Raw genomic sequence first — 19,260 nt, 5'->3', positions numbered from 1 at the left:
AGAGTCACTATGGTTTTATGAAGGGCAATTCATGTTTGACTAATTTGCTAGAGTTCTTCGAGGATGTAACAAGCAAAGTGGATAATGTAGTATATCTGGATGTAGATGTAGTATATCTGGATTTCTGGAAGGCGTTTGATAAGGTGCCACATAAAAGGTTAATTCACAAGGTTAGATCACATGGGATTAGGGGTAATGTATTATCTTGGATAGGTGACAGGCTAATGCACAGAAGACAGGAAGTCGGGATAAATGTTTTTTTTTTCTGGATGGCAAGTAGTAACTAGTGGGGTGCCACAGGGTTCGGTCCTTGGGCCCCAGCTATTTACAATCTATATTAATGACTTGGATACAGGGCTAGAAGCGCGATAGCTAAATTTGCAGATGACACAAAAATAGGCGGGACAGTAAGTTGCAATGAAGAAATAAGAACCTTACAAATGGATATAGATAAGTTAGGAGCTTGGGTCAAAACGTGGCAGATGGAGTTCAATGTGGATAAGTCTGAGGTCATGCATTTTGGTCGGAAAAATGAGAAGGCAATTTATTATCTAAATGGGGAGAGACTTCAGGATGCTCCTGTGCAGAGGGATCTGGGTGTCCTTGTTCATGAGTCACAGAAATCTAGCATGCAGGTACAGCAGATAATAAAGAAAGCGAATGGAATATTGGCATTTATAGCTAAAGGAATTGAATATAAAGGTAAGGAAGCATTGTTGCAACTATACAAGGCATTGGTGAGGCTACACCTGGAGTATTGTGCACAGTTTTGGTCCCCTTATTTGAGAAAAGATGTAGTGGCATTGGAGGCAGTTCAGAGGAGGTTCACTAGATTGATTCCAGAGATGAGGGGTTTGTCGTATGAAGAGAGATTGAACAGTTTAGGCCTATACTCTCTGGAATTTAGAAGATTGAGGGGAGATCAAATTGAGGTACACAAGATGATATGGATAAAAGGTATGGATAAAGTAGACGTAGAGTGGATGCTTCGCCTTGTGGGGCATTCTAGGATGAGAGGTCATAGTCTTAGGACAAAGGGCAGCAAATTTAAAACAGAGTTGAGGAGAAACTACTTCTTCCAAAGGGTTGTGAATCTGTGGAAATCACTACCCCAAAGGGATAGTGATGCTGGATTTCTAGGACCATGGCTTTTTTTGTCATAAACAAATAACCTGAATCTTGGAATACAGGTTAGATACATTGACCCAAACAGGCGATGGAATGTGGCGACTAGGGGAATTTCACAGTAACTTCATTGCAGTGGTAATGTAAGCCTTACTTGTGACTAATAAATAAATAATAGAGTAGAATTTCAAAATTTGATGGTGACACCAAACTTGGAGGAATGGACTGAATTATGTTCCAGTATTGAAAGTAAAGGAGTGAAAAGAAAAGCTTGGGGGTAAAATATATCCTGTTTTAAACCACAGACAGAACCCTTCCCTACCTATATCCCCACCATTACAACAGTTTGATGCACTTACTATTATTTTTTGGCTTAACTTGACTGTCTATTTCAAATATTGGTTCACTCTGAAAGAAAACAAGTAGTAATTACTGCTTTGTCACTGTTCAAGTCTAGTACATACAAACAGAAATCAGTCAACAAAATCTTGTAAAAGAAACTGGTCATTGAGTATAACATTATAATGCTTCTTGACAGCAGTTGGCCATCTACAGCAGGTTGCATCATTTATCAACAGTGGTCTATTTACCTTTACCACTGCAAATAATAAGTCACTTGCAAGAGAATTACTGAATCAAGAAAGAATTCATTAATTAAGGACTCATTAATTAAGCATGGCATTCCAAGCAAATTTAATGGAAAAGAATGCCTTGCTATCCAAGAAATATTGGAATGCATTTAAAATAAAACATTTGTTTTTATCAATATATTCTCTACTGATTTAATGGTACTCATTATCAATAATAAAGTGCAGAGGTTTCACAAACTTTAAATTGTATACAAGCACGGTAAAACATTAACACATGCATGCACTTTGGCAAATACATTCACCACACACAAATACGACAGTAGTTTATATACATTTGACATTAACTTGTACTTTACATTCCATCATAAAAAGTAAATACAGTAAAGTTCTTAGCATAATCTCTTCACGGAAAATGATATATGTACATATTATCTATAAAAAGAACAAAGGGATTACAAAGTTAAGTTAATTCCTCAAGGAGCTAAGAAAGTTGATTTGTACAGTTATAATAGATCAATTTAGCAATATATCAAAATAAATGACCGTAGGAAAGCAAAATACAAATTTATTTACAATTAACAGTTTGGCAGTTTATTTCCATCCATATTTCATGTCTCACATGTTTCCTCTACTCCACCAAAACTTTTTCATCTCTGTCGCTGATCATCGTCACCATCCGCTCTTCGAGTATAAAATATCATTCCCTCTTTGAACCCCTCAAACGTTACCATCTTCTGTCCCGTTTTCCGAAAAAGCTTCTGCTCAACTATAGGCGTAAAAAATATCTCTCTGCTCCCCAATTCCTGTTGTTTAATGTTAAAATTTACATTGAAGCTGTCTGTGACGTTTTAATGTACTAACTAAAGGAATTTAGATGAGCTATCTCATCTGAGTTGATGCTTGCCTCAGGATTTCAGCATTGATGCTAGGTGCTTGATGAAATGTATAAAATTCTGTGGTGGTTTGACACAGTAGATGTTGAAAGGTTGCTTCCCCTTTCTCTACTGTGCAGAACTAGGAACCAAAGTTTCAGGATAAGGGGTCAGCCACTTAGGATGAAAGTGGAGAGGGTTGTGAATCTTTGGAATTTTCTACCACAAATGGTTGTGGATGTCCAGTTAAAGTTTATTTATTAGCCACAAGTAAGGCTTAAATTAACACTGCAATGAAGTTACTGAGAAATTACCCTAGTTGCCACAGTCCGGCACTTGTTCGGGTCAATGCACCCATCCAGCACGTCTTTCAGAATGTGGGAGAATGTTGAAGAGCATATTCATGGACAACATACTTTCAGCACTAAGGAAGTTAAGGGAGCAAGCGGGAAAGTGAAATAGATGCATAAGTTCAGTAATGATCTTACTGAATAGTTTAGCAGGCTTGATAAGCTATATGGGCTGCTCCTAATCCTATTTCTAAGATAGCTGCTGTCCTTCAGATTCAATGCTCAACCAATTATTTTAGCTTCTTCATCACAAACACATATCTGAAAAGTATTTGAATTGTGATCTAATAGCTGGTTCCATGCAGAGTGCACATTTTGATTTGATTTATTATTGTCACATGTATTAGCATACAGTGAAAAGTATTGTTTCTTGCGCACTATACAAAGCATACCGTTCATCGAGAAAGAAACGAGAGAGTGCAGAATGGAGTGTTACAGTCATAGCTAGGGTGTAGAGAAACATCAACTTAATGCAAGGTAAGTCCATTCAAAAGTCTGTCAGCAGCAGGGAAGAAGCTGTTCTCGAGTCGGTTGGTACGTGACCTCAGACTTTTCTATCTTTTTCCAGAAGGAAGAAGGTGGTAGACAGAATGTCCGGGGTGCGTGGGGTCCTTTATTATGCTGGCTGCTTTGCCGAGGCAGAGGGAAGTGTAGACAGAGTCAATGGATAGGAGTTTGGTTTGCGAGATGGATTGGGCAACATTCATGACCTTTTGTAGTTTCTTGCAGTGTTGGGCAGAGCAGGAGCCACACCAAGTTGTGATACAACCAGAAGGAATGCTTTCTATGGTGCATCTGTAAAATTTGGAGAGAGTCATAGCTGACATGCCAAATTTCCTTAGTCTTCTGAGAAAGTAGGGGCGTTGGTGGGCTTTCTTAACTATAGTGTCAGCATGGAGAGGCCAGGACAGGTTGTTGGTGACCTAGGGCCCGATTCTCCCATCGCGACGCACTAATTTTTTGGCACGTCAGGTTGGGAGGTGCGCGTGTCGGCCATTTCGCAGGATTCACGCATGTGCTCCCGACGCATATGCGTCTCCCACTGCCGGAGAGCAAGCGCGGTCGAGATCACGCTGGAAACCGGCGGGAAGACCAGGTAAGTGATTTTAATCTGGTTTTAATGTAGTTTAAATGTCACTATCGGGCCCAGGACTGAATTCTCCAGGCCCGATAGCATCTGCCACCCCACCAGGAGTATTTCACTCCAGCGGGGTTTAGAGTAGCTCCCCACGTCCGGGGAACTAACAGGAGATGCCGCGGGAGTGAAGAGGGGCAATCAAGGCCCCCCCGGGGTCGTGCGGTGGGGGGAGGTGCCCCCAGGCATGGGCCCCTTGGCAGTGTCAGCCTGTACCCCCTGGCATTGCCCAAGGGGCAAAGTGCCTATGCTCAGGGGACACATCTTGGCACTGCCCAAGGCCTTTTGTGGGCAGGGCTCAAGGGCAATCAGTGGGGGGGGGGGGTTCCTGCTGCCACTGGGATTTGGTTGGGGCTGGAGAGAGGCCAGCGATATCGGGGCGGGCAGGAGTGTCTTGCGGGGGATGGGATGGGGGGGTGGGGGTCTGCCTCCCGTCCGGGGGGAATCATCACTGCTGCTGGTGGGGGGGGTGGGGAGGATTGTTTGGAGATCGGGGCACTCCGGAACAGGTGGGTGGACTTCGGGGCTGGCCTGGAATGGTCGTGGGGGCCGTGATCAGGCCGCGAGGGGTTGGGGGTGAGGGGCGAGGCGCATCATTGCAAGGGTCCCGGCCTGGTCAGTGATCGAGCTGGCCAGCAAACAGGAGGCTGACAGATCAGGGCCACTGCGCTCCCTGAGCTTTTAATGATATTCACAATAGTGACCTCTGCAGTGCACAGAGTGTGGGAAATTCAAGTCCCACTCGCACTTAAAGAACAATCATGAATTGCACCAGTTTTCCCGCCAACTCAGCACTTAAGAGTTTTTTTTGGGAGAATCGCCCTCTAAAAACGTGAAGCTTTCTACCATTTCTACTTCGTCCCTCTTGATGTAGACAGGGACATGTTCTTCTCTACACTTCCTGAAATCGATGACAATCTCCTTCGTTTTGTTGACATCGAGGGAGGGATTATTGTCGTCCCGCCAGTTCACCAGATTCTCTATCACATTCCTGTACTCTGTCTCGTCATTTTTTGAGATCTGACCCACTACGGTGGTGTCATCAGCAAACTTGAAAATTGAGTTGGAGGGGGATTTGGCCACAGAGTCATAGGTGTATAAGGAGTATAGTAGCGGGCTAAGAACACAGCCTTTTGGGGCACTGGTGTTGAAGATGAGGAGCAGGTGTTGTTGTCTATCCTTACTGATTGTGGTCTGTGGGTTAGCAAGTTCAGGATCCACAGAGGGAAGAGCCGAGGCCCAGGCCCAGGCCATGGAGTTTGGAGATGAGTTTCGTAGGAATAATGGTGTTGAAGGCTGAGCATCACAAATTATCTTTCTTATATTAACACAGCATATGTCTGAATATCTGTAATATTTTTAATTAAAAATTAACATGACCATTTTAAAGGAGGAAAGAGACAAAGGAGAAAAGAGAGAAAGACTCGCATTTATCTAGTGCTGTTCAAGATCACTGGATGGCTAAAAGCACTTTATAAATGAAGCACTGGTGTAATGTAGGAAATATATCATTCTTGATTAACAAGGGGATGAAAGATTATTGGGGGTAGGCAGGGATGTGGGGTTGAAGTTACAATCAGATCAGCCATGATCCTACCGAATGGCAGAGGAGGCTCGAGGGGCCGAGTGGCCTGCTCCTGCCCCTAATTTGTACAATCATATGTACATCCACCTGAGGAACAATGGAGCCTCAGTTTAATGTCTCATCTGAAAGATAGCACATTGGACCCCCGGCTTGGGTCACTGTCTGTGCGGAGTGGGCACGTTCTGCCCGTGTCGGTGTGGGTGCCTCCAGGTGCTCCGGTTTCCTCCCACAGACCGAAAGATGTGCTAGTTAGGTGCATTGGCTATGCTAAATTCTCCCTCATTGGCGACTAGGGGATTTTCACAGTAACTTCATTGCAGTGTTAATGTAAGCCTACTTGTGACACTAATAAAAAAACTTTAATCTAACAATGCAGCACTAGGTGTCAGCCTCAATTTCTGTGCGCTCAAGTCCTGGTGTGGGGACTTGAACCCGGAACCTTGTGACTTAAGAGGCAAGAATGCTACTGAGGCACAGCCGAGAAAGAAACAGAATTTGTATTTGTTTCAAAGGTCAGACCTTGGTAAGGGTTATCATGTGAAACGGTAAATTAGCCTTCACTGATGCGAAATACAATTGGAATACTGGCAGTGTGGCTGGCAGCAGATGTGATGCTCACTTGATTGGCAGCATCCCAGTTGTAAATGAGCAAATGTTGAGGGAGCTTACAGAAACGCACATGTATAAAAATGTGCAAAGCAACTTGGGAGTTAATTTTTAATTAGGCTGCAAGCTGATAACTCAACAATCTCCACAATGGATGAGTGAATATCTTTTGCAATTTAAGCAGGACATATATTTAACCAAAATAGTTAACATTAAGGCAATGAAAAAAATAAGCGTTTTAGAAAAGTAGTGCAGATTTTATTAATGTGGTGTTCAGTCTATTAACATTCAAAATACGTAAGTTGGAATATATAAGCTTCAATTCAAATTCAATCAATATCAACATTGTGAACTGATAGGACACAGGTTCTCCCCAATTTCTTCATATATTGAGTAGGGGCATTAAAGAAATTAGGCAAAGTGGCTTCCAGAAAGAAAATGGAACAAAACTATAAAATGATCAAATCAGAAGGCTAACTGTCTTGCATTAAGTATGGAGGGACCTTGAAAGGTCCAAAACAGGCTGTCACCAGTCCATTGTCAGGAAATCTGTATCTAATCTATGAAGCTAAGAGAGGATGGGAAAAAACATACACAAAGCGCTGCTTGGAAGGGATGGGGATTAAAAAGTCATAAGATGCTCAAGGTACACAGAAGATTGGAAAGAGAACAGACAGTGAAGCAGCACTGGCAAAATATTTCCCATCTGACGAAGAATTCACACTTCCGCGGTCTTTCTTGTCTTCTGATTTTACAGATGAGTGATTGATCCACTGTGCATTTCTGACATTTTATTTCAGATTTCTGGAATTTGCGACTTTCTATGTTTGTTCTGCTAATATTAACATTTGTATGCTTGGTGATTAATAAACTTTCAGACTCGCCTACCTTGATGGTAACTAATGACCAATAATTTGTTTCCCTTCACAAAGGGAAATTCCTGGATTTAAATCTCCGGATTTTCACAAATTCTTAAAATGTAACAGGAATCTCTAATAAGCTGTAACAATACAGCTGGATTTTCTCACAATTCCAAAACCTGCCACTTTTTGCTTAGACATGGTACATAATAAGGACCACCTTCTTATTTTGAATAACTGAAAACAAATTCCTCCCCTTCTCATAAGAACATACCAGAAAGCTGTTTTGATTATAAATGTTCAGTTTACTGTCATCGGGGTCTGAACTGGAATCATCCATGGCCGTGGAACCTGAAACAATATTCATCATATTAATTCAAAATCTTCAGCAAAGTTGCCTTACAGATCCTAAGAGATTCCAAGATTCCCTAAAGCATTCCTTCCAGTACACAACATTACTCACTAGTGGCGAGGAGCACTGAAATCAGTTTCCTGCATGTATCAACCAGATTCCACCCAAATCATTCATTCAGAAAGAAGGACAAACTAGCCAGAGTGCAGTCTTCTCCTATTCAAGTGTGCATTTCAGAGTCAGAAACACAACTGGACCTTTGCAGAAAATCCCCTAGTCGCTACACTCTGGCACCTGTTCAGGTACACTGAGGGAGAATTTAGCATGGCCAATGCACTTAAGGCGCACATCTTTGGACTGTGGGTGGAAACTGGAGCACCCGGCAGAAGCCCACGCAGACACAGGGAGAACGTGCAAACTCCACACAGACCGCAGTTGAACCTGGGTCCCTGGTGCTGTGAGGCAGCAGTGCTAACCACTGTGCCACTGCACTGCAAACAAAGTTTATTTAAGAATATAGTTAACACGTATAGTAAGAATATTAGCAATCACTGTTTTCAATGATAAACAACGCAAGACAACCACAATAATGTACAACTCTTAACAAATATATCTAAGATGTTCCAATCAAACCAATCCCTTAAACAAAAAAACCCTTCCACGGGTTTAATGCAGCAAGATGAATGCTCACGTGATACTGGAACTGAGTTCTTTGGATGAATGCTGCAGGTGTATTAATACAGTCGGAACAGTTTGAAATCAGAACAGCTTCCCAGAACACCAGGGAGAGACACCAACATTATATTTTTAACTGCAGGAAGGCAAGTCAAGAAGAACCAGCAGAATATCAGAGACTGAGAGACGCACAGAGCTTTCAGTCTGATGTCCACTCTAAAACCAAAAACCTGCAGCTCAGAACCGAAAATGAAAGAACTCCTGTCACCTGATCTACAAACATTCTTCCCCCTGACAATGCAGGGTCATAAAACTAATTCCCAAAGTATAAATGAACAACCCCCATTTAAGCCACCTAAGAAGCAAAATAAAAGGGCTCCCAGTAGACAACCCGGTGCCAATGACATCAGCTAAGGCTGTGAGCTGCAGAGAGCATGATTTTGTAAAAACTCTTAAAAATACACTAACGTCACAGTGAGGCAGACTTCCTTCCATAAGACATTAATGAATTAATAATTGCTTACAACAATCTAGTTGTTTCATTGTCATCATTACTGATTTTCACTTAAATGACTGATTTTAAACTTAAAGGGGATTTTAAACCAAATGGTGAGATTTGAACTGATGGCTCTGGATCAGTAGTCCAGACCTCTGCGTTACACATCCAGTAACATGATCACTATTTTATCATAGTTTGCATTGATAAGGAATGAGGGGATTGTCCAGCAAATTGATATTTTGAATGATGTGCATATAGCCACCATTTTGCCATGTTGATACTGAATGCAAATACTGCTGAGTCATTTTTTCACAATCTCCTCACAAAAGGTTAAGGATTCTACGGTACACCTAGTTTCCCCAAATTCTGATCTTCTACAACTTGACCAATTAAGATGTAGTCTGACAAAGGCACTTTTATTTCACAGCCTTGACCTTGGAAAAGGAACATTCTAGCAATCATGTTATGCAATTTGGCTTTTCTGGCATGTCTGGATTTCTTGGCATTATACCAGGAACTTTGATTCAATGATAGCATGTTGAAATGCATCATTTTATCCTAACTCCTTCCTCACATTACACAATTCTTTATACCACGAGTGTTGATTTCATTGTTACGTGTTTCTCAATTACTCAAAGTGAAAACTGGAAATAGGTTCCATCTTTAGCTTCAATGTCAAGGTGACGTACAAGGGCAGGTGACGTACAAGTTTAATGCACTGTATTATATCCAGATGAGTTTCTGTTTTTATTGTCAATACCTTTTCAGCTGCTTCAGTCACAAGATATCAATAACACTAAGGTGGATGCAAAGTTTCCTACCAGCCATGAAAAAATACAATGGTCATAGTGACTCTGCACTGATCACAGACTCATTTCCTAGTCTGCATTATAATTCAATGATAGGACATCTGCCTGAATAGCTCCACACCTAAACTTCAAAAAAGGCAAATATTGATGACAGCGCCCCAAAATTATATTAACTCGAATTAAGGCATATACTCTGTCAAAAATGTATTTTTTTTATTCGTACATGGGATGTGGGCGTCACTGGCTGAGCCAGCATTTATTGCCCATCCCTGACGGCAATTAAAAGTCAACCACATGGCAGTGGATCTGAAGTCACAGATAGGGCAGACCAGACAATGACAGATTTCCTTCCCTACAAGCCACCAGTGAACCAAACAGGTTTTTACAACAATCGACTTTTAATTGAATGAATTCAAATTTCATTATCTGCCATGGTTGGATTCAAACCTGGGACTCCAGAGTATTACCCTGGGTCTCTGGATTACTAGTCCAGTGACAATACCACTATGCCACTGCCTCCCCTATATGGGAATTCAAATGAATGATCATTGTCCAATGTTCAGAGCAAAGTTGAAAAGCAGGTGATGAATCTTTGGAATTCTCTACCCTAGTGGGCTGTGGAAGCTCAACCTGGAGCGTGTTCAAGACAGAAATTGATAGCTTTTTGGATACTAATGACATCAAGGGATATGGGGCTAGTGTGGGAAAGTAGCATTGAGGTAGATGATCAGCCGTGATCTAATTGAAAGGTGGAGTGGCCCAACGGGCCGAATGGCCTACTCCTGTTGCTACATTCCTATGTAGTAGGACAAATGGTGAGATAAAGTACAGTTATATACAAAGATCTTAAAAGCATGTATCAGTTATAGAAAGAAGGAACCAGTGAAGGTGACATAAAAATCCAACAATGTTAAGGGAAAGCTTCAAGTCAGTAAGTAGAACTGATTTGACACAGACTACATGGAAGAAACAGTCATTTACTAGGATGCTACCCAGACTTGATGGATTGAGTTATAAGGAGAGGCTGGGTAGACTGGGACTTTTTTCTCTGGAGCGTAGGAGGCTGAGGGGTGAGCTTATAGAGGTCTATAAAATAATGAGGGACACAGATCAGCTTGATAGTCAATATCTTTTCCCAAAGGTAGGGGAGTCTAAAACTAGAGGGCATAGGTTTAAGGTGAGAGGGGAGAGATACAAAAGTGTCCAGAGGGGCAGTTTTTTCACAGAGAGGGTGGTGAGTGTCTGGAACAAGCTACCAGAGGTAGTAGTAGAGGCAGGTACAATTTTGTCTTTTAAAAAGCATTTAGGCAGTTACATGGATAAGATGGGTATTGAGGGATATGGGCCAAACGCAGGCAATTGGGATTAGCTGAGGGGTTTAAAAAAAGGGTGGCATGAACAAGTTGGGCTGAAGGGCCTGTTTCCATGCTGTAAACCTCTATGACTCTATGATTTAGAATAGTACATATAACACTTAGGAGCAACAAGAAAAACACGATCACTTAAAGATTTCCAACTTAACTGAACCCAACTTCACCTGGATTGTTGCTTCATGCACAAAAAAAATGACAGAGTGGTGAAGAGTCTCATATGACATGAAAATTAGGGATGGGCAAAATGCTGGCCTTGTCAGCAACACCCACATCCCATGAAGGGATAAAGAAAAAAATCCTTCCTCTGCAGTATGAAATGATAGATATAAATAGTTCGATACAAATAGTTCAGACAATGTTAAAATAAAAAAGATATAGTTTAAGCCTATTTAGCTTTGTCACGATAATAAAGAATCCTCAAGGAAATTATTAAATGGTATGGTTGAGCAATCCCCAAAATAACACATACGTCATTGCCATGAGTGAAACATGATTGTCATTTCATGAGTCATTAGAACTATCAAATTTAGGAAAGATTTCTGATGGCTGAAAATTCCACACTATCTAGTCACAGGACATTCACATAGCTCAGAACAGGAGTGACCAAGTCACATTGTGACTTCACGTAGATGGAATATAATTTCCTGAACCCAATCAGTGCAGAATCAGGACTTGTGACATGTCAGCTGAATGAGAGGGAGAGCCTTCATCAACATACTATCCTGGTCTAACATTTCCAGTATTCTTCTGCATAACAAGTAGAATCCAGGACTCTGGATGATTTTTCCTGTCTTGTGTTTAGGGTATCAGCCTGAGTAAAAACACCCTTAACTCTATCCCATTTGAATTCAGGATCCCAACACAAGAGTTTGAGACAAGGCTGAAGTGTTCAAACCACCTTCAGCCAGAAGTGCTGAGTGGATGATTTATTGTAACCTCCTCTCTAATGTCTGCAGTCAATTAGATTCACTCTACTTGATATTGAGAAATGGCTGATGGCAGTGCATATATCAGAGGTAATGGGCTTTGAGTACATTGCAGCTGTAGTACTGAAGACTTGTGCTCTAGAATTAGCTGTGCCTCTAGCCAACCTGTTTTAGTGCAGTACACTGACATCCACCAAACAAAGTGGAAAATTGCCCAGGTGTCTACTGTCCACAAGAATGAGGAGCAATCAAATCTGGCCAATCACCATTCTATCAGTCTGTTCTCAATCAGCAGCAAAGTGATGGAGGAGGTCTCACCAATGTACAATACAAATTCCACCAGGACCACTCCACTAACTTCAGACATCATCACAGCTTTGGTCTAAATATAGTTAAAAGAGCTGAATAAAGCGAGAGGAGAGTGACTGCCCTTGATATAAAAGCAGCATCTCATCAAGTGTGGCACAAAGGAACATGAGTGAAAGTGAAGTTAATGGGAATGGGGGCTGGAGGAAGGAACTCAACTGGTTGGAGTCATAGCCAGTATGAAGGAAGATGGTTGTGGGAGATGGCGGTCAATTATCACAGCCACAGCGTAGTCTCCTCGGCTCAACCATCTTCAGCTACTTCATAAATGACCTTTATTCAATCATAAGGTCAGAAGTGGGGACATTTGCTTTATGATTGCATCAGGTTCCATTCCATTCACAATCTTTACAGTAGTCCATGTTCACATGCAGTAAGAACTGGTTTAGGTTGATAAGCAGCAAGTAACATTTGTGGCACGTAAGCACCAGGCAGTGATCCTCCCCAACAAGGAAGCGTCTAATCACTTCTGCTTGACATTCAATGGTATACCATGATTACATCACCCGCTGTTAACTTACTGGAGGTTATTATTAACCAGTAAAATAACTGGACCAGCCACATAAATACTGTGCCTACCACAGCAGATTAGAGAAACGTCCTGTAATGACTGACTTATCATCAGATTGTCCAAAGCGTTTTCATCACCTTTAAAGCACGTCAGGAGTAATGGAATACTCTCCACTTGTCTGAGTGAATGGAGATCCAACAACACTCAAGGAGCTCAACATCATCTAAAAGAAAGTAGCCCTCTTGACCATAACCACATCCACCACTTTACCCATTTGTACAACACTGATGCACCATGTAAGCAGTGCATACTATGTGGAATACTCACAGCAGCAACTCACCAAGGCCTCCTTTACAGCATCTCCCAACCCATAACCTCTACCCTGGTAATGGCATTCGACACAAGAGGACACCACCTCCTCTAAGTTCCCCCCTAGGTCAAATACTATCCTGACTTGAAGATATATTGCTGTTCCTTCATCGTTGCTAGGTCAACTGCTTACTTAACAGCACATGAACTGCAGTCAGGATGGCTAAGTGGGCTAAGGTGCTGCATTCAGATTGCAGTGTCCCCAGGAGCTGTGAGCTCATATCCCACTTCTGACAAATCTTCACTATTGAACTTACTCAACACAGGAGCCAAGACAGAATTTTGTGCATTAAGGTCCATGGGGGCAGGCATGAAAGTGCAGCTCAAACCACAAACAGAACAGCTATGATCTTTTTTAAAAGGTGGGGCAGACTCGCAGAGCCAAATATACATTGTCCTGTTTCTTGGGTAAAGGGGGAACAGGTTACTGAGTTGGATGATCAGCTATGATCGTAATGAATGATGGAGCAGACACAAAGGGCCAAATGGCTGACTCCTGCTCCTATTTTCTATGTTTCTCTGCAATGATTCAAAAAAGCAGCTCAGCACCACTTTTTCCAAGGGCATTTACAGATGAGCAAGTACACCCTCAACCCCATTAATGAATAAAAATATATTCAAACCCAAAACCTCCTTAGCTCATTTGGCTGAGTCATACTTGTCAGCATATTTACCAGTTATGACACAAGGAGCTAAAACTAAACATTAAATTTAGCCAAAACAGAGAATGCTGGAAAACCTCAACAAGTCTGGCAACATCTGTAGGGAGAGAAAAGAGAGTTAACATTTCAATTCCATTTGACCAAACAGATGCTGCCAGACCTGCTGAGTTTTTCCCAGCATTCTTTGTTTTTGTTTCAGATTCTAGCATCTACAGTATTTTGCTTTTATTAAATGTAACAAATTCATGAAAACTAGTCTAACCAGAACCAAGTTCATTCATGCCTTTCCAGCGTTACTCCCTCTCCACAAAACATTTCACAATCATTACCCAAAAGCTCTAAGGTTATCCAGATTCAAAACATTAGCTCTATTCTCTCTTCACAGATGTTGTCAGACTTGCTGAAATTTCCCAGTATTTTCTGTTTTTGTTTCAGATTCCAGCATCTGCTTTTATATTATTGAATTCATAGAGTCATAGAGGTTTACAGCATGGAAACAGGCCCTTCGGCCCAACTTGTCCATGCCACACTTTTTTTTAAAAACCCTAAGCTAATCCCAATTGCCCGCATTTAGCCCATATCCCTGTATACCCATCTTACCCATGTAACTATCTAAATGCTTTATAAAAGACAAAATTGTACCCGCCTCTAAACCACCTCTGGCAGCTTGTTCCAGACACTCACCACCCTGTGTGAAAAAATTGCCCCTCTGGACACTTTTGTATCTCTCCCCTCTCACCTTAAACCTATACCCTCTAGTTTTAGACTACCCTATCCTTGGGAAAAGATATTGACTATCAAGCTGATCTGTGCCCCTCATTATTTTATAGACCTCTATAAGATCACCCCTCAGCCTCCTACGCTCCAGAGAAAAAAGTCCCAGTCTATCCAGCCTCTCCTTATAACTCAATCCTTCAAGTCCCGGTAGCATCCTAGTAAATCTTTTCTGCACTCTTTCTAGTTTAATAATATCCTTTCTATAATAGGGGGACCAGAATTGCACACAGTATTCCAAGTGTGGCCTTACCAATGTCTTGTACAACTTCAACAAGACATTCCAACTCCTGTATTCAATGTTCTGACTGATGAAAGCAAGCATGCCGAATGCCTTCTTCACCACTCTGTCCACCTGTGACTCCATTTTCAAGGAGCTATGAACATGTACCCCTAGATCTCTTTGTTCTGTAACTCTCCCCAATGCCCTCCCATTAACTGAGTAAGTCCTGCCCTGGTTCAATCTACCAAAATATACCATATATAGCATTTACCCCAGTAAAACATCCCAAGGGGCTTCACAAGGGGGTTTCAGCCAAATCTGACATCATAAACCATGTAAGAAGTCTAACAACACCAGGTTAAAGTCCAACAGGTTTATTTGGTCGCAAACGCCACTAGCTTTCGGAGAGTGCTGCTCCTTCGTCAGGTGGAGTGGGAGATCTGCTCATAAACAGGGCAAACACAGTAAGAGTTTTAACAACACCAGGTTAAAGTCCAACAGGTTTATTTGGTAGCAAATACCATTAGCTTTCGGAGTGCTGGTATTTGCTACCAAATAAACATGTTGGACTTTAACCTGGTGTTGTTAAAACTCTTACTGTGTTTACCCCAGTCCAACGCCGACATCTCCACATCATAAACAGGGCATACAGAGACACAAACTCAATTTACAGAATAATGATTGGAATGCGAGTATCGCTGGATGTGGACTCACATTCCAATCATTATTCTGTAAATTGAGTTTGTGTTTCTGTATGCCCTGTTTGTGAGCAGATCTCCCACTCCACCTGACGAAGGAGCAGCACACTCCAAAAGCTAGTGGCGTTTGCTCCAAATAAACCTGTTGGACTTTAACCTGGTGTTGTTAAGACTTCTTACTGTGTTTACCCCAGTCCAACGCCGGCATCTCCACATCATCACAAACCATATCAGGAGCTTTTAGGACAAGTTACTGAAAGTTTATTTAAAGGGTTATGTTTTTAAGGAGTTAGTTACCTTACAGAAGAAGAGAGATGTCGAACCATAGAATCCCTAAAGTGCATAAAGAGGTCATCCTGCCTATCAAGTCTGCACCAATTCTCTGAAAGACCCAGACCCTTTCCTCTGCCCTATCCCTGTAACCCCGTGGATTTACCATGACTAATTAATCAAACCTACACATCTTTGGACTGTGGGAGGAAACCAGAGCCCCTGGGGGAAACCAACACAGACATGAGGAGAATGTGCAAGCTCTACACAGTCACCCAAGGCTGGAATCGATCCCAGATCTCTGGCACTGTGAGGCAGCAATGCTAACCACTGTGCCACCCCTTAGAATAGGGAGAGGGTTGCAGAGGGAATTCCGGGGAAATCAAATCATACAAACATGCTATTTTATCCATCAAGTTTGTGGTGACATTGATCTCTCTCCCAACCATGCACAAACCACCTAATTTAATTCATTCTGCTTAATACCCCTTTTTTGGACAGAAACTGAATTTCTTTTAAAAGGAACTATGCACTCTACTTAAACAAAAATTTTGGCAGAGAATTTGTCATTTGAAGTGTGTGAAGGGTGTAATTTACCAATTAGAAGTGTCGGCTGATTTGCTCCATCCCTTAGGTCATACCCATGCCTCTAAGTTACTAGATTCACAGAATCATAGAATCCTTACAGTGCAGAAGGAGGCCATTCGGCCCCATCAAGTTTGCAGCAACCACAATCCTACCGAGCCTCTATCCCCGCAGCCCCATGTATCTACCCTGATAGTCCCCCTGACACTAAGGAGCAATTTAGCATGACCAATCAACTTAACCCGCACATCTTTGAACTGTGGGAGGAAACCGAAGCACCCAGGGGAGGCCCATGCAGACACAAGGAGAACGTGCAAACTACGCACAAACAGTCACCCAAGCCGGGAATCAAACTCGGGTCCCCGGCGCTATGTGGCAATAGTGTTAACCACTGTGTCACCATGCCACCCTGGGATTGTGGGGTTCAAGCCCAAGTGCAGAGACTTGAGCATATAATCTATGTCAATAATTCATTGCAGTATTGAGGGAGTGCTACACCATCACAGGCATCATCTTTCAGATGGCAAACCAAAACGTTCTGCCTTGTTATGCGGGGATAAAAGATCCCAAGGCACTAAAGGAAGAACTGGAGAATTCTCCTGGAAGTACAATTCAACATTTATCCCTTATCCAACACCACCAAAGGTACAAGACCCATTTATCCCACAAATGGCTGTTTTGGAGACTGTACACAAACGTTCCACCACATTCCCTGCCTTGTCCCAGCTGTGAAATGCAATCCCCCCTCCTTCTATCAGATTTCCCTTTAAAACTGACATGTTTAAAGGGGGACAGGATAGGCTGCAAAATTACAAGTGAAGCTCTGATGAAGGGTCATCAGACTCAAAACGATGGCTCTATTCTCTCTCCACAGATGCTTTCAGACCTGCTGAGATTTTCCAGCATTTTCTGTTTTTGTTTTAGATCCCAGCCTCTGCAGTAATTTGCCTTATTTGCAAGGAGGGAGCTTTGTCTAGGATGGTGAGCAGGGCAGAGCGTGGAGACACACACACCGCAAGAAGCTTCACAAGGAGGTTTCAGCCAAATCTGACACCATAAACAAATAAGGAGCTATGAGAGAGAGAGAAGAGTGGGAGGAATCGGACAGCTCTTTCAAAGAGGCAGCACGGGACACGATGGGCCGAATGGGTGTTGTCATTCTCGACACATAGTAACAGTTTTAACAACACCAGGTTAAAGTCCAACAGGTTTATTTGGTAGCAAATTTGCTACCATATTTGCTACCAAATAAACCTGTTGGACTTTAACCTGGTGTTGTTAAAACTGTTACTGTGTTTACCCCAGTCTAACGGCGGCATCTCCACATCATTCTCGACACATGGCAGAGGAGTGGGCAGGCAGGCAAGGCAGAGGACACACAGAGCGGAGGGAGGGGGGCTACCCTTCAGGAGGCTACCCTTCAGGTGGGGTGGGCCCGGGGTCTCGGCAGCTCCGGCCGCTGCAAAGAGCAGGGAGCTCGAAGGTAGCCCCTTCCCTGACAGAAATTTCCTCCCTCTCCATCCCCACTCACCTCCCCATCCCCACTCACCTCCCCCCGCATCCATCCCCACTGACCTCTCTCCCACCCCCCTCTCTCCCTATCCCCACTCACCTCGCGCTCTCTCTCGGTCCCTGACAAACAATCCGCACCGACAACAAACCGTCAGCACCAGCCTCACGTCACTTCCAACCCCACAACCCTCTGCGCCCTCCCCATTGTGACGTCAACCGCTCCCACAGCGGCGGCTCGCGTTTGATCTCGCCCCGCCCATGGTGGCGGGTGATGTCATCAGACGCATAACTCAGCCCGCGGTGGATCCTGACCGCGCCGTATCGCGTTATGATGACATAATTGATCCCCCCCACCCCCGGCCACTGTGAAGTCATCGGTTCCCACCTCGCACGCAGGCGGCCAGAATAGTAGTAAAATGCTGCAGACGTCGGAAACCTGAAACAAAATCAGAGCATGCTGGAAATACAAAGAACATTACAGCACAGGAACAGGCCATTCGGCCCTCCAAGCCTGCACCGACCCGGAATGCTTAGATTAGCAATGTTTGGAAAGAGAAACAGAGTTTGGAAAAGCTTTGGGACAAGTTCAGAAGCAAAGAAAGGGGGGGAAGGGTGAGGAAAGAACAAAGGGGAAGGGCTGAGATAGGGTGATGAGATAGATGGAAAAGGAGGTGGTAATTGTGCAATGAAAGAAATGGGATGAAAATTTAAAAAAAATAACTGGTAAGGAGCATAGGACATAGGGTATGTGCAGGCATTCTGCCTGTCAGGCCAACTCTGCTATTCAATAAATTTGAGACTGATCTGGTTGTGGAACCAACTCAATTTACTGTCAGCATACATAATCCTTGACTCACTTGTATTTCCAAAATCAATTTAACTCTGCCTTGAGTCTGCCTGAATGACCCGGCCATCACTACATTCTGAGGAAGAGAACTCTTTGAGAGAAAAATTATTCTCCTCATCCTCATCTTTAGAACGGCACAGTGGTTAGCACTGCTGCCTCACAGTGCCAGGGACCCAGGTTCAATTCCAGCCTTGGGTCACTGTGCGGAGTTTGCTCGTTCTCCCTGTGTCTGCGTGGGTTTCCTCCCACACTCCAAAGATGTGTGGGTTAGATGGATTGGCCTTGCTAAATTGCCCCTTAGTGTAAGGGGGGGCTAATAGGGTAAATGCATGGGGTTATGGGGATAGGGCCTGGGTGGGATTATAGTCGCTGCACACTTGATGGGCGGAATGACCTCCTTCTACACTAGGATTCTATGATCTTAAACGGCAGACGGTTTATTTATAAACTGTGTTCCCTGGTTCTAGCCGTTCCCAAAAGTAGAAGCTTTCAGGCCATTGAACCTGCACCGACAACAATCCCACCTGTTGTTATGAAGTTGGGTAGAGTAATTGTAGATTGGTGTTTGTAAAATTGTAAAGTGCTAGGGGAGAAAGCATTGCATGGTTCCTTTAAAGATGCTTTTTCTGTGCTTCGAGAGTTAAAAAAATGCAAGTACATAAGGAGCCTCAAACTCAAACATCTGT

The 19,260-nt window shown here is 42.9% G+C and overlaps 1 protein-coding gene across 2 annotated transcripts in view; it reads right to left on the bottom strand.

The window, feature by feature from the left end:
- ttc3 (tetratricopeptide repeat domain 3) overlaps nt 1–17,912 on the bottom strand; it is a 96,060-nt gene extending 78,148 nt beyond the window's left edge. For both annotated transcript variants that reach the window (XM_078232716.1, XM_078232717.1), the window contains exons 1-3: nt 17,828–17,912; nt 7,398–7,474; nt 1,485–1,533 (exon numbers count right to left, since the gene is read on the bottom strand). In XM_078232716.1, the coding sequence (XP_078088842.1) occupies nt 1,485–1,533; nt 7,398–7,463 (115 nt within the window). In that variant the 5' untranslated portion in view covers nt 7,464–7,474; nt 17,828–17,912. The remainder of the gene's footprint in view (nt 1–1,484; nt 1,534–7,397; nt 7,475–17,827) is intronic.
- Between the last annotated feature and the right edge of the window lie 1,348 nt (nt 17,913–19,260).

The sequence above is a fragment of the Mustelus asterias genome, chromosome 17, assembly GCF_964213995.1.
Source record: "Mustelus asterias chromosome 17, sMusAst1.hap1.1, whole genome shotgun sequence".
Lineage (NCBI taxonomy): Eukaryota > Metazoa > Chordata > Chondrichthyes > Carcharhiniformes > Triakidae > Mustelus > Mustelus asterias.
The sequence above is the reverse complement of the archived record's forward strand: the minus strand, read 5'-3'. Positions and strand labels throughout refer to the sequence as shown.